At 36.5% G+C, this 9,715-nt stretch overlaps 1 protein-coding gene across 2 annotated transcripts in view; it reads left to right on the forward strand.

Annotated features, from left to right (window-relative positions):
• LOC106881129 (serine-protein kinase ATM) overlaps positions 1-9,715 on the forward strand; it is an 88,567-nt gene that overhangs the window by 28,944 nt on the left and 49,908 nt on the right. For both annotated transcript variants that reach the window (XM_014931398.2, XM_014931399.2), the window contains exons 21-26: positions 1,409-1,539; positions 2,579-2,690; positions 4,130-4,279; positions 6,813-6,973; positions 7,528-7,783; positions 9,568-9,647. In XM_014931398.2, coding sequence (XP_014786884.1) covers positions 1,409-1,539; positions 2,579-2,690; positions 4,130-4,279; positions 6,813-6,973; positions 7,528-7,783; positions 9,568-9,647 — 890 coding nt within the window. The remainder of the gene's footprint in view (positions 1-1,408; positions 1,540-2,578; positions 2,691-4,129; positions 4,280-6,812; positions 6,974-7,527; positions 7,784-9,567; positions 9,648-9,715) is intronic.

The following is a 9,715-nucleotide window of genomic DNA, read 5'->3' on the forward strand; positions in this document are numbered from 1 at the left end:
ATGACGCATGTGTACGAACAGCCATGCTACATGGCAGTGAAACATGTGCCGTGACTGCTGAGGACATGCGTAAGCTCGCAAGAAACAAAGCCAGTATGCTCCAATGGATGTGTAATGTCAGTGTGCATACTCAACAGAGTGTAAGTACCTTGAGAGAAAAGTTGAACCTAAGAAGCATCAGTTGTGGTGTGCAAGAGAGACGACTGTGCTGGTATGGACATGTGGCAAGAATGGATGAGGATAGCTGTGTGAAAAATTCCACACCCTAACAGTTGAGGGAACCTGTGGAAGAGGTAGACCCCGGAAGACCTGGGATGAGGTGGTGAAGCAAGACCTTCGAACTTTAGGCCTCACCGAGGCAATCATTAGTGACCGGGACCTTTGGAAATATGCAGTACGTAAGAAGACCCGGCAAGCCAAGTGAGAGCATAAGCTGTAACCTCACACCATTCTCACATACATATACTTGCACACTGTAGTTTGTTGGGGTCACCATTACCATTATTATTATTATCTCCCTTCCAATCTCTTTTTTCCAGTCATCTCGCCATGTTGGACCGTTGAACTCTGCACGTTTTTTTTCTCTCACTGTTTTTTCCATTCTCTCTTCATTTTTTGCCTCTTAATCTTTTCTGTCGAAGAGCATAGGCTCAAAATATAAAAGACTTTTCTATTTTCCCTGAGTGTTAAACTAATACAGCTGCTTGTTGTTCCTACACCTATCTTTGTCTTTTGTTTTCTGTAAATTTGAACTATACACAACACACACGCACGTTTTTAAATAACTAGAGTGCTACCCCATTTGATGAGTAACTTTGAAATTATAATTTTGCATGGGTTATATCAGGAAATATGACATGCATTTGATAATTATAGTTTAACTTTTATCAAATTTCTTGGTTCATTTACAAAATAATGAAATGAAAAGTAATTCTCAAAAGAAAAATATTTATTACCTTAAAATAAAATTAAGACAAATTGCATATTTGTATAACTCCTCTGTCACTTATTTCCTCTCTTACTCCTCCTTTGTCTCTATGCTTCTCTTTCACTGTGTGCTTGTGTAGCATTGCTTTACTCTTTGCTTGCCACCAAGCCTAGTGTGTGCACTCTTTAACTCTCTTGTACCTCTTAATTCTTTGTATCTCGCTTTACTCTGTCTCCCCTTCCCTCTACAACATGTAAAGCGCGACTGGAGAAATCAGCAAACTAGTATTTATATCAGCTATTATTAAATGAAAATATTCTTTTTCTGTCCCATAAAACAGCTTCATCTTCTTTTATATAGATGGATTACTAACTATGCTGCAGAAGTAACCTCAATGGCTGACCCCTATGTATTTTCAGTTAGTGTAGTTTGTCATTTAACAAGTCCATATGTGTGTCTTTACCTTTTTTTATCTTCCAGATTGACCCAGAAGGTAAATGGGCTGTGGACCCTAATAAAGATACCGGTGACCCCTTGTGGAAACTTTTCCCTATCTATTTGACTGATCCTTGTTTCCAAATTCGATATTTCTGTGCCTCCAATATTACCTGGTTTGTGCTACTTCTTTGTTATATGTGTTTCTTGTGATTTTGCTGTGTGTATGTGTTTGTCAATGTATGTATTTGTGTGTGCGTTTTTGTGTGGTATCTGATATACAGTCTTTGAGTAAGAAATGTTTCACATCTTAACTTGCTAAGAGTTCCACCAGTGTTGTTGTTTAGCTCCCCAACCATCTCTGATGGAACCAAATTTATGAGCAATAGCATTCCAACTATGATCAACTCAACTTATTGTATACTGGGGGCTACAAAGTATGTGTTTTTCCTGTTTTGAGGTGTCATCATGTGATTTGAGTGGTATTTGGCTGCTATTTTGAATGGATCAATCAATAATTAGGAGGCTCCTTTATTTGGATTATCTGATGTAGTTAATAGGGGACTACATTGCTGTATGTAAAGCTTTAAATATGTTTAACTATTTACAGGGAACAGTATTCCTGTATTTAAAGCTTCAATTGCTTTAGGTTATTTACAGGAGGTGGTGAGAGGAGGGATGATTTTAATACTCTTATCCACTCTATGCCACAGGTATTTTAGGAAATAAAAGTTCATGATTTCAATTTTTGCTTGATCATATGTATATGGTTCCAGATGACAAATATTAAATTATGTTAAATATTATTTTGCAAAAACATACAGAAAAGATAGTTATAATGTCCTTTTTCTTAGTTCATTCTGTAGCATTGTAAAAATTATGTAATTTTTTATATTGCCATCATATAAGGCTTCTTTGTGATGATTATATGGAGTAGTTCCTTTCTTCAAAATGTGGGAGACCTTGAATTTACTAGTTATTTGTGTAGAGATATGATTTGTCTTCCACCTTCAGATAGTTAAATTTCATGTTTTGGTATTGTTAAAATTGTTGGAGCCCTCTCTTAGAAACTCTACTCAATGGGCCTTATTAATGGAAGTATCTAGGTTAGTCTTAATTAATTCCAACTCTGTCCATTTCTATGATACTGTGTTTGTCTTCAAATGTAACAAATCATAAAAGTTATTATTCATACCAGTGGTATTCTGATTGCAGCCTGTTTCAAACTAAAGACAAAACTGGAAGAAACTGCTACCTCAGTCAAAACCAGCAGGAATCATCCTTCCGTGATGTTTATAAATACTCTGAAGAAAATTTGTCTGTTCTGGTAAAAAAGAAAATTATTCAACATTTCACATCATTCATGTGCATGGGTTTGAGAGGTATACACATCCAGTAATTATACATAAATGATTAAAGCAGCTATAGTCCATCTTAATGCTGCTGGATTAAGTGGAGTTATACACATACTAACTGGTACTCCATTGGTTGATACAATGAATGTTCCAGTTGATCTGGTCAATGGAACAGCCTGCTTATGAAATTAATGTACAAGTGGCAGAGCACCCCACAGATATGCATACCTTTAACACAGTTCTTCAGGAAATTCAGTGTGACAAGACTAACCATTGGAAATACAGGTACTACTCATTTTTGCCAGCTGAGTGGACTAGAGCAACATGGAATAAAGTGTCCTGCTCAATGACACATTCTAAAGCATTATATTTATGTACACACAAATATAATTATTTACATAAACACACATGTTCTTATAGTGGAGATAGAAGAGGAAATATATTCATGTTTTCTCCAAAGAAATTCACTTATTATAAATAGAACATTTCTGATTAAGAATTTAAATCAAGTTACATCAGGTTTATCAAGAATGCAAAATCTTAAAATTTTGATTCAACATTACATGTCCCATCATCATTTACCTCTACCATCTACCGCTGTCATTTGTCTATACCACCATCATCTACCTTTACTCTAGCCACCATCCACTATTATTACATATTCATACCACCATCACCTACTATTCTAGCTACCATTTACTACCATCTCATGTCAACACATCTAACCACCATGTACCATCCTACAACACTACCATTACACAACTATCACAGAGAAAACTTGATCATATCACCATTTCAAGGTTATGGTTCTTTACTATGACTATTATAGTCACTTGTGAGTGAAATTGGATAGACAGAAACTGTGCAGAAGTCCTATGTAAGCATTGTACCTATAATTCATACACTGTGTTGCACTAATTTTGCTTGAGGAATACATTAACAGTACATCTATCTATGAAATGCTCATCTACTTAGACATTAATTCTGTGAACAGAAAGTTAAGTCATGGAACTTCCTATCCATTTTGACTATAATACTATAAGAAAATACACACACCACACACACACACACACCAAGGGGTCTGTTTTGTTTTCTTGATACAATCATATTTTTATTTTATATTATTATTAGAAATGTTTCCTTGCTGTAGACTAGATCTTTGGATTAACTTTTGGCACATTCATGGTGTAAAGTTTGTCTGCTTCTCAGCAGGCTGTTTTTAGCCATTATCTGCAGTACAGTGTTGTGTAAAACCAGAAGACTTCTTTAATGTTTATACTATAATGGTAGTATATTACAAGTGAGAAGTAGCAGGAATCTCAACCCAACCAAGTTACCTCTTAGATTAATAAACTCAATGAAACAAGGATTAAGTTTCATGCAAGTCTCTATAATTGTCTCATTTTTACAGGATTCTAACCAATGTGTACAGCTGAGTCACACATCCAGTTTTCTTCTGGCTATGTCAACTATCATCTGCAATTGCCCACTGTATGAGCGAAAAGCTATTTATATTTGCTGCTCCCAATCAGAAAACATTTCAGTGGATTTTGTTAAAAAGGTGAGACCTAACATGTTTCTTACCTTATTTTTTTTATAATACCACTCATCACCTTTATTACTATTCTTTCATTGTCACCTACAGTACCATAACTCAGATTTCATAATGCCCTTCTTTTTCCTCACGTTCAGTTTCTTGATCTCTCCTGATGGCACATTCTTCTTCACAGATATGTAGACAGCTTCTGGCTGTGTGTTTGCATTTATGTGTATGTATGAGTTTGTGTGAGTGGGTTAGTGATTCCAAGTTGTGTTTAATAGGTTTGTAATTTCTTGACAATTGTCAAACTAGCACCAATATATAAGATTGTATACTTTTGTGTAAGGATCATTATTTATATGGTTATGAAATGTTAAAGAGGGTCTGATGAGAGCTTAAAGAAATTCATGCTACCAAGAATTTGAGGTATATCACATCAAGATCACAATATGTTTTACATGTATATAATTTGATCTACTTAACGTTTTAAACTGTTAAAATGGTTAAGTGGCCACATTGACAGAACAAGGAACCAGTGTAATGAGAATCCAGTATTATGGGAGTTCATTTAAGGAAATGTCTCTGTTATAGGAGTCCAATATAATGAAAGTATTTGATATATCCCAGTTTCATATCCTTATTCATTCACTTTCTTCCACATACTCATCATTTTGGCAATATTGATGTTTCCTATATTTGTATGGCAGGTGGGGTTGAGAATCATATTTGAGGTGTATGAAGGGACATTATACATTGTCTTGGGGTTAAACGTCTTAGTTCAGAATTGGAAAAAGTAATACAAGTACAGGTGAGCTTTCTTCAGATCATAAGGAGTGTAGTGTTAGCATGAAAACAGAAGAAAAAGACTTTCATAATGCAGTATAAAGATATAGAGAATCATCTGAGTTATGTTAGAAGTGGAGTTTAGGGAGAGTGATGATGTATACATAGGTATAATTATATTAAGAGGTCCATTCAGCATGTTTGGAGACGTTGGACCTTTTGGAATAACATACAAATATGAGAGCAAGGACTGCACACTATTTAACCTGGATTAAAGATTTTGAAAAAGAGACAGTGTATTGCTTTGGTAGAAGACTTGCTTCTGAATGTGAACTAGGATATCAGTTTTTGGTGAAGATGCCTTCATCATTATCATCATCATTTAACATTTGTTGTCCATGCTAGCATGGATTAGATGGTTTGACCAGGGCTGGCAAGCTGGAAGGCTGCACCAGACTCCAGTCTGATTTGGCATGGTTTCTACAGCCAGATGCCCTTCTTAATGCCAACCATTCCAAGAGTGTAATGGGTGCTTTTACGTGCCACCGGCACAACATTAGTATCTGCCACTACTATGATTTTACTCAGCTTGATGGGTCTTCTTCTCAAGCACGACATAATGGCAAAGGTTTTGGTCATTGCCTCTGTGAGGCCTAACACTTGAAAGGAGCTTTTCACATGTCACCAGCATCAGCCACTTTGCCCCTGTGAGGCCCAATACTCGAAAGGTGCTTTTTACATTCCACCGGCATGGGTACCAGTTACATGACACCAACATCAGCCACAACTACTATTTCACTTGGCTTGATGGGTCTTCTCAAGCACAGCATATCACCAAAGGTCTCTATCACTAGTCATTGCTTCTGTGAGGCCAAACATTGGAAGATAATGCTTCACCATTTTGTCCCATGTCTTCCTGGGGTCTACCTCTACCAAGATATAAAAGTTGTACTTGATTGTAGGATATATAAGATCTTGTAATACATCAGTCAGCTGTTCAGGTTTTATATATTTCCTCTGAAGATACTACTTTGATGGTTTGGATATTTTAATACGCTGTCATGAAAATTCCCTGAAATTGCAGAGTTGTATACTGTAGTATTGATGCTGATATCAAATGTATGTAATTCCCTTAGTAGTATATCTAGGTTTGGATGTAGCTTGATATGGTATCATATAGATAGGGCTTCTTGTAATATCATAGCTAGGCTTTGATGTATCCAGACTTCAATGTTGCTTGCTGTGATGTCACATCAAGGCTTCAAAGTAGCTTACTCTAATGTTACACCATCTGTAGAGAAAGAACACTCCAGGCAAATGTAAACCTAGGATTCATAAGAGAAAATATCAGCTCTAAATCTCATGTCTTTTGCCTGGGACATTAACAAAGGAGATCAGGTGAGATAATAATAGCAAGGAATCAAAAATGTATACCAGAAGCAAATGAAAATAAGCAACTACTACTCTGTAATGCTAACTTATGATATTATATAGTTAGACTTATGAGCAGTACTGCAAGTAACACATGCATATCTATTGAACACATACACAGAGGAAATAATACTTAATTAGAGCATTAATATATCTTAAGGTGTATTCAGGCATGGAGTAAAAAAAAATGTTATTGTTGAATAGTCAGTATAATTTTCACCAGCAAACACAGATGTATTTCTTCTTATTTCAGGCTCTTCGGCAAAGTACAACCTTTTCATAACTTAACAATATATTTAGGGAGCTATTTTTATGTATTTACTTTCTGTTTCCTTTCCAGGTGCTCACCCTTTCAGCAATAAATCTGAAATACAAAACTTTGCAAGATTTAATGGTTATTCACTTACCATTCTTGATAAACAAGTGGTTAAGTGATGGCCTTCCTATCAAACAGTTTCCCTATCAACTCCTCGAGTGTTCTTCAGAAGTAGACTTCTACACGTAAGTTTACCCTAATGTTATACCAGTGATGTGAAAGGACTATCAGACACTGGCATTTTGGTTACATTTCACCTCCTAAGTGACAGAACTTTTTGCAAGGGAGGAGTTAGATAGGAATGCTTCTTTTTATAGAGAGAAACAGTAAACAAAACATTTCTTTATGTATGCTGAAGTTTACCAAGCTAATTAGCATGCTAGACAAAATGCTTGATAGCATTTCTTTCAGCTTTATGCTCTGAGTTCAAATAACACCAAGATCAACTTTGCCTTTCATTCTTTTGGGGTTGATATAATGAATACTACCTGAGCACTGAGATCAATGCAGTCAGCTAGCCTCTTGCTCCAAATTTCAAGTCCTGTGCTTATAATAAAAAGAATAGTTATGGATAACACTTTAGTTTATATATTTATTTCATGGTTAAGCATCCAGTTGCACTTAGAATATCCAATGCAGAGTTCCAAACAACCACAATGGTGAAACGTACATAGAAACAAATTATATAAACTTGTGTGTGTGTGTATATCACTTATATCTTAATGTGTCTCCATTCCAGAAAATATACATCAGTTTGTCTACCACTGGTGGCAGTGGTAAGAGCTGAGGTTGGTATACAGGAAAGCCTTGCCCACTTACTTGGTGAAAGATGGTTCCCTTTACATCTTCAGGAATGTTTAGTAACACTGCTGGTACACATTTTGCCATATTTAACAGTACTGGAGATTGCTGAAACTGTAGAAGAGAAAGTTAAAGATAAAATATCTCAAGCTAAGATGAACTATCAAACTTTACTTCAGTATTTCACCGAGGAGGTAAGTTTACCTGTTTTGGTTTCCTGGTTTGGGATTTTATTGCTACCAGTGAGGTCACAACACTGTTGAAATGTCCTTTTCTAGAGCTTCAATGTATTGCTAATATTGTATATTTGACTTTAGTATAGGTGCAGGAGTAGCTGTGTGGTAAGTAGCTTGCTTACCAACCACATGGTTCCTGGTTCAGTCCCACTGCATGGGACCTTGGGCAAGTATCTTCTACTATAGCCTCGGGCTGACCAAAGCCTTGTGAGTGGATTTGGTAGACGGAAACTGCAAGAAGTCCGTTGTATATATTTATATATATATATGTATGTGTGTGTGTCTGTGTTTGTCCCCCCAACAACCGATGGTGGTGTGTTTACGTCCCTGTAACTTAGCGGTTCGGCAAAAGAGACCGATAGAATAAGTATTAGGCTTACAAAGAATAAGTCCTGGGGTCGATTTGCTCGACTAAAGGCGGTGCTCCAGCATGGACGCAGTCAAATAACTGAAACAAGTAAAAGAGTATGGTCAGTCTTTCTGCTTGCAATTTAGTCCATCTGTTTCCTCATTGTGGTCTACTGAGCTGTCCACTGCAGCCAATGTATCTGTTCATTGAGTTCTGTCTGTTTGAAAATATGATTAGTCTTTGTCTACCTAATGTATCTATCTGCCTCCCTTGTGTAGTTAGTCTGTTAGCCAGTATGTCTTTGCAATGCAGTCAGTCAGTTTGTCCCATTGTGGTCAGTGTATCTCTCCAATGTAGCCTGTCTTTGTTCAGTATAATTAATTTATACATGTTATTTTTTTTTTTGTTTAGTTTGCGAGGACAAAAAATAACCATGGCCTTTTGTCCCCCCCCCCTCACCCTTCCCCATCATTCACAGCCTGATGATATTGACTTGGAGGCTGTTCAGCTTATATTCCTGTATACAAATGAATCCAGAGATCCTCTCCAGATATCCAATTCCTGTTGGATACCTGGAGAGAAAAGATGACCTGAGTAGTGTTATAACTTTAGAGAGAAAGAATCAGGTGCTTATAAAAAACTATAAGGTTTGACAAGAGGAAGAGAAATGGAGGCATTGGACAGAGTTTGGCAAAATTGTAGATGAGACAAGCATAGGCTGTTATAGTTGTATAAGACAGTAGTTAGAATATGTTCATGAAGATGTGTGTGTGTGAGAGAGAGAGAGAGAAAATAGCACTATTGCGTATATGTGAACAGTTCTCTAATGTGAGTTATTTCAGCTTACAGATGATGAGCAGTGGATTAAGACTAAAGTATCCTAATGAAGAAAAATATCTGTTTGAGATGCAGTTTTAATGATGTGTAGTGAAAGCAAATATCTCCCAGTTGTTGCTGGTGATAGTAGTAGGTGATTGGTGTTGTTGGATTTTGTTGCGTGAGATATTTGAGGGGACAGAGCTACATATAGAGTATCAGTCGCCTGATTTGCTGTCTTGACATAGCTCTAGGTTCGATTGCAGATTTTAAAGCCAAGTGTGCTATATAATGATAATGTGGGCTGGATTGTTTTCATCAGTCTGTGATAAGAAGCACTCTCAAGCAACAATTGTCATAATAGAGTAAAGGCTAGACATGGATAAGAATGAGTATCCATCATTGATACAGGTGGTGGAATTGACTAACAGAGGTACACAGTTTAGAATGGAACTGTCTATCAAAGTTACATACAGCTAAGGAGATAAATTTTAGAATGTGCCTGTCTAATATGTGGTCTTTCACAAGGTTTTCTGGCATTCCAACTCTTCTCTCTTTGCTATTTTCATTTCTTCAGGATATTGAAAACTGTTTGAAGAAGAATGTTTCTGACTTCATTGTCCAGTTACTGCTCTGTCTAGATGAAAAACCCGATAAGTAAGTATTTCTAGGTTTACAGCTTTCTCTCTCTCTCTCTCTCTCTCTCTCTCTCTCTCTCTCTCTCT

The sequence above is a fragment of the Octopus bimaculoides genome, chromosome 2, assembly GCF_001194135.2.
Source record: "Octopus bimaculoides isolate UCB-OBI-ISO-001 chromosome 2, ASM119413v2, whole genome shotgun sequence".
NCBI lineage: Eukaryota > Metazoa > Mollusca > Cephalopoda > Octopoda > Octopodidae > Octopus > Octopus bimaculoides.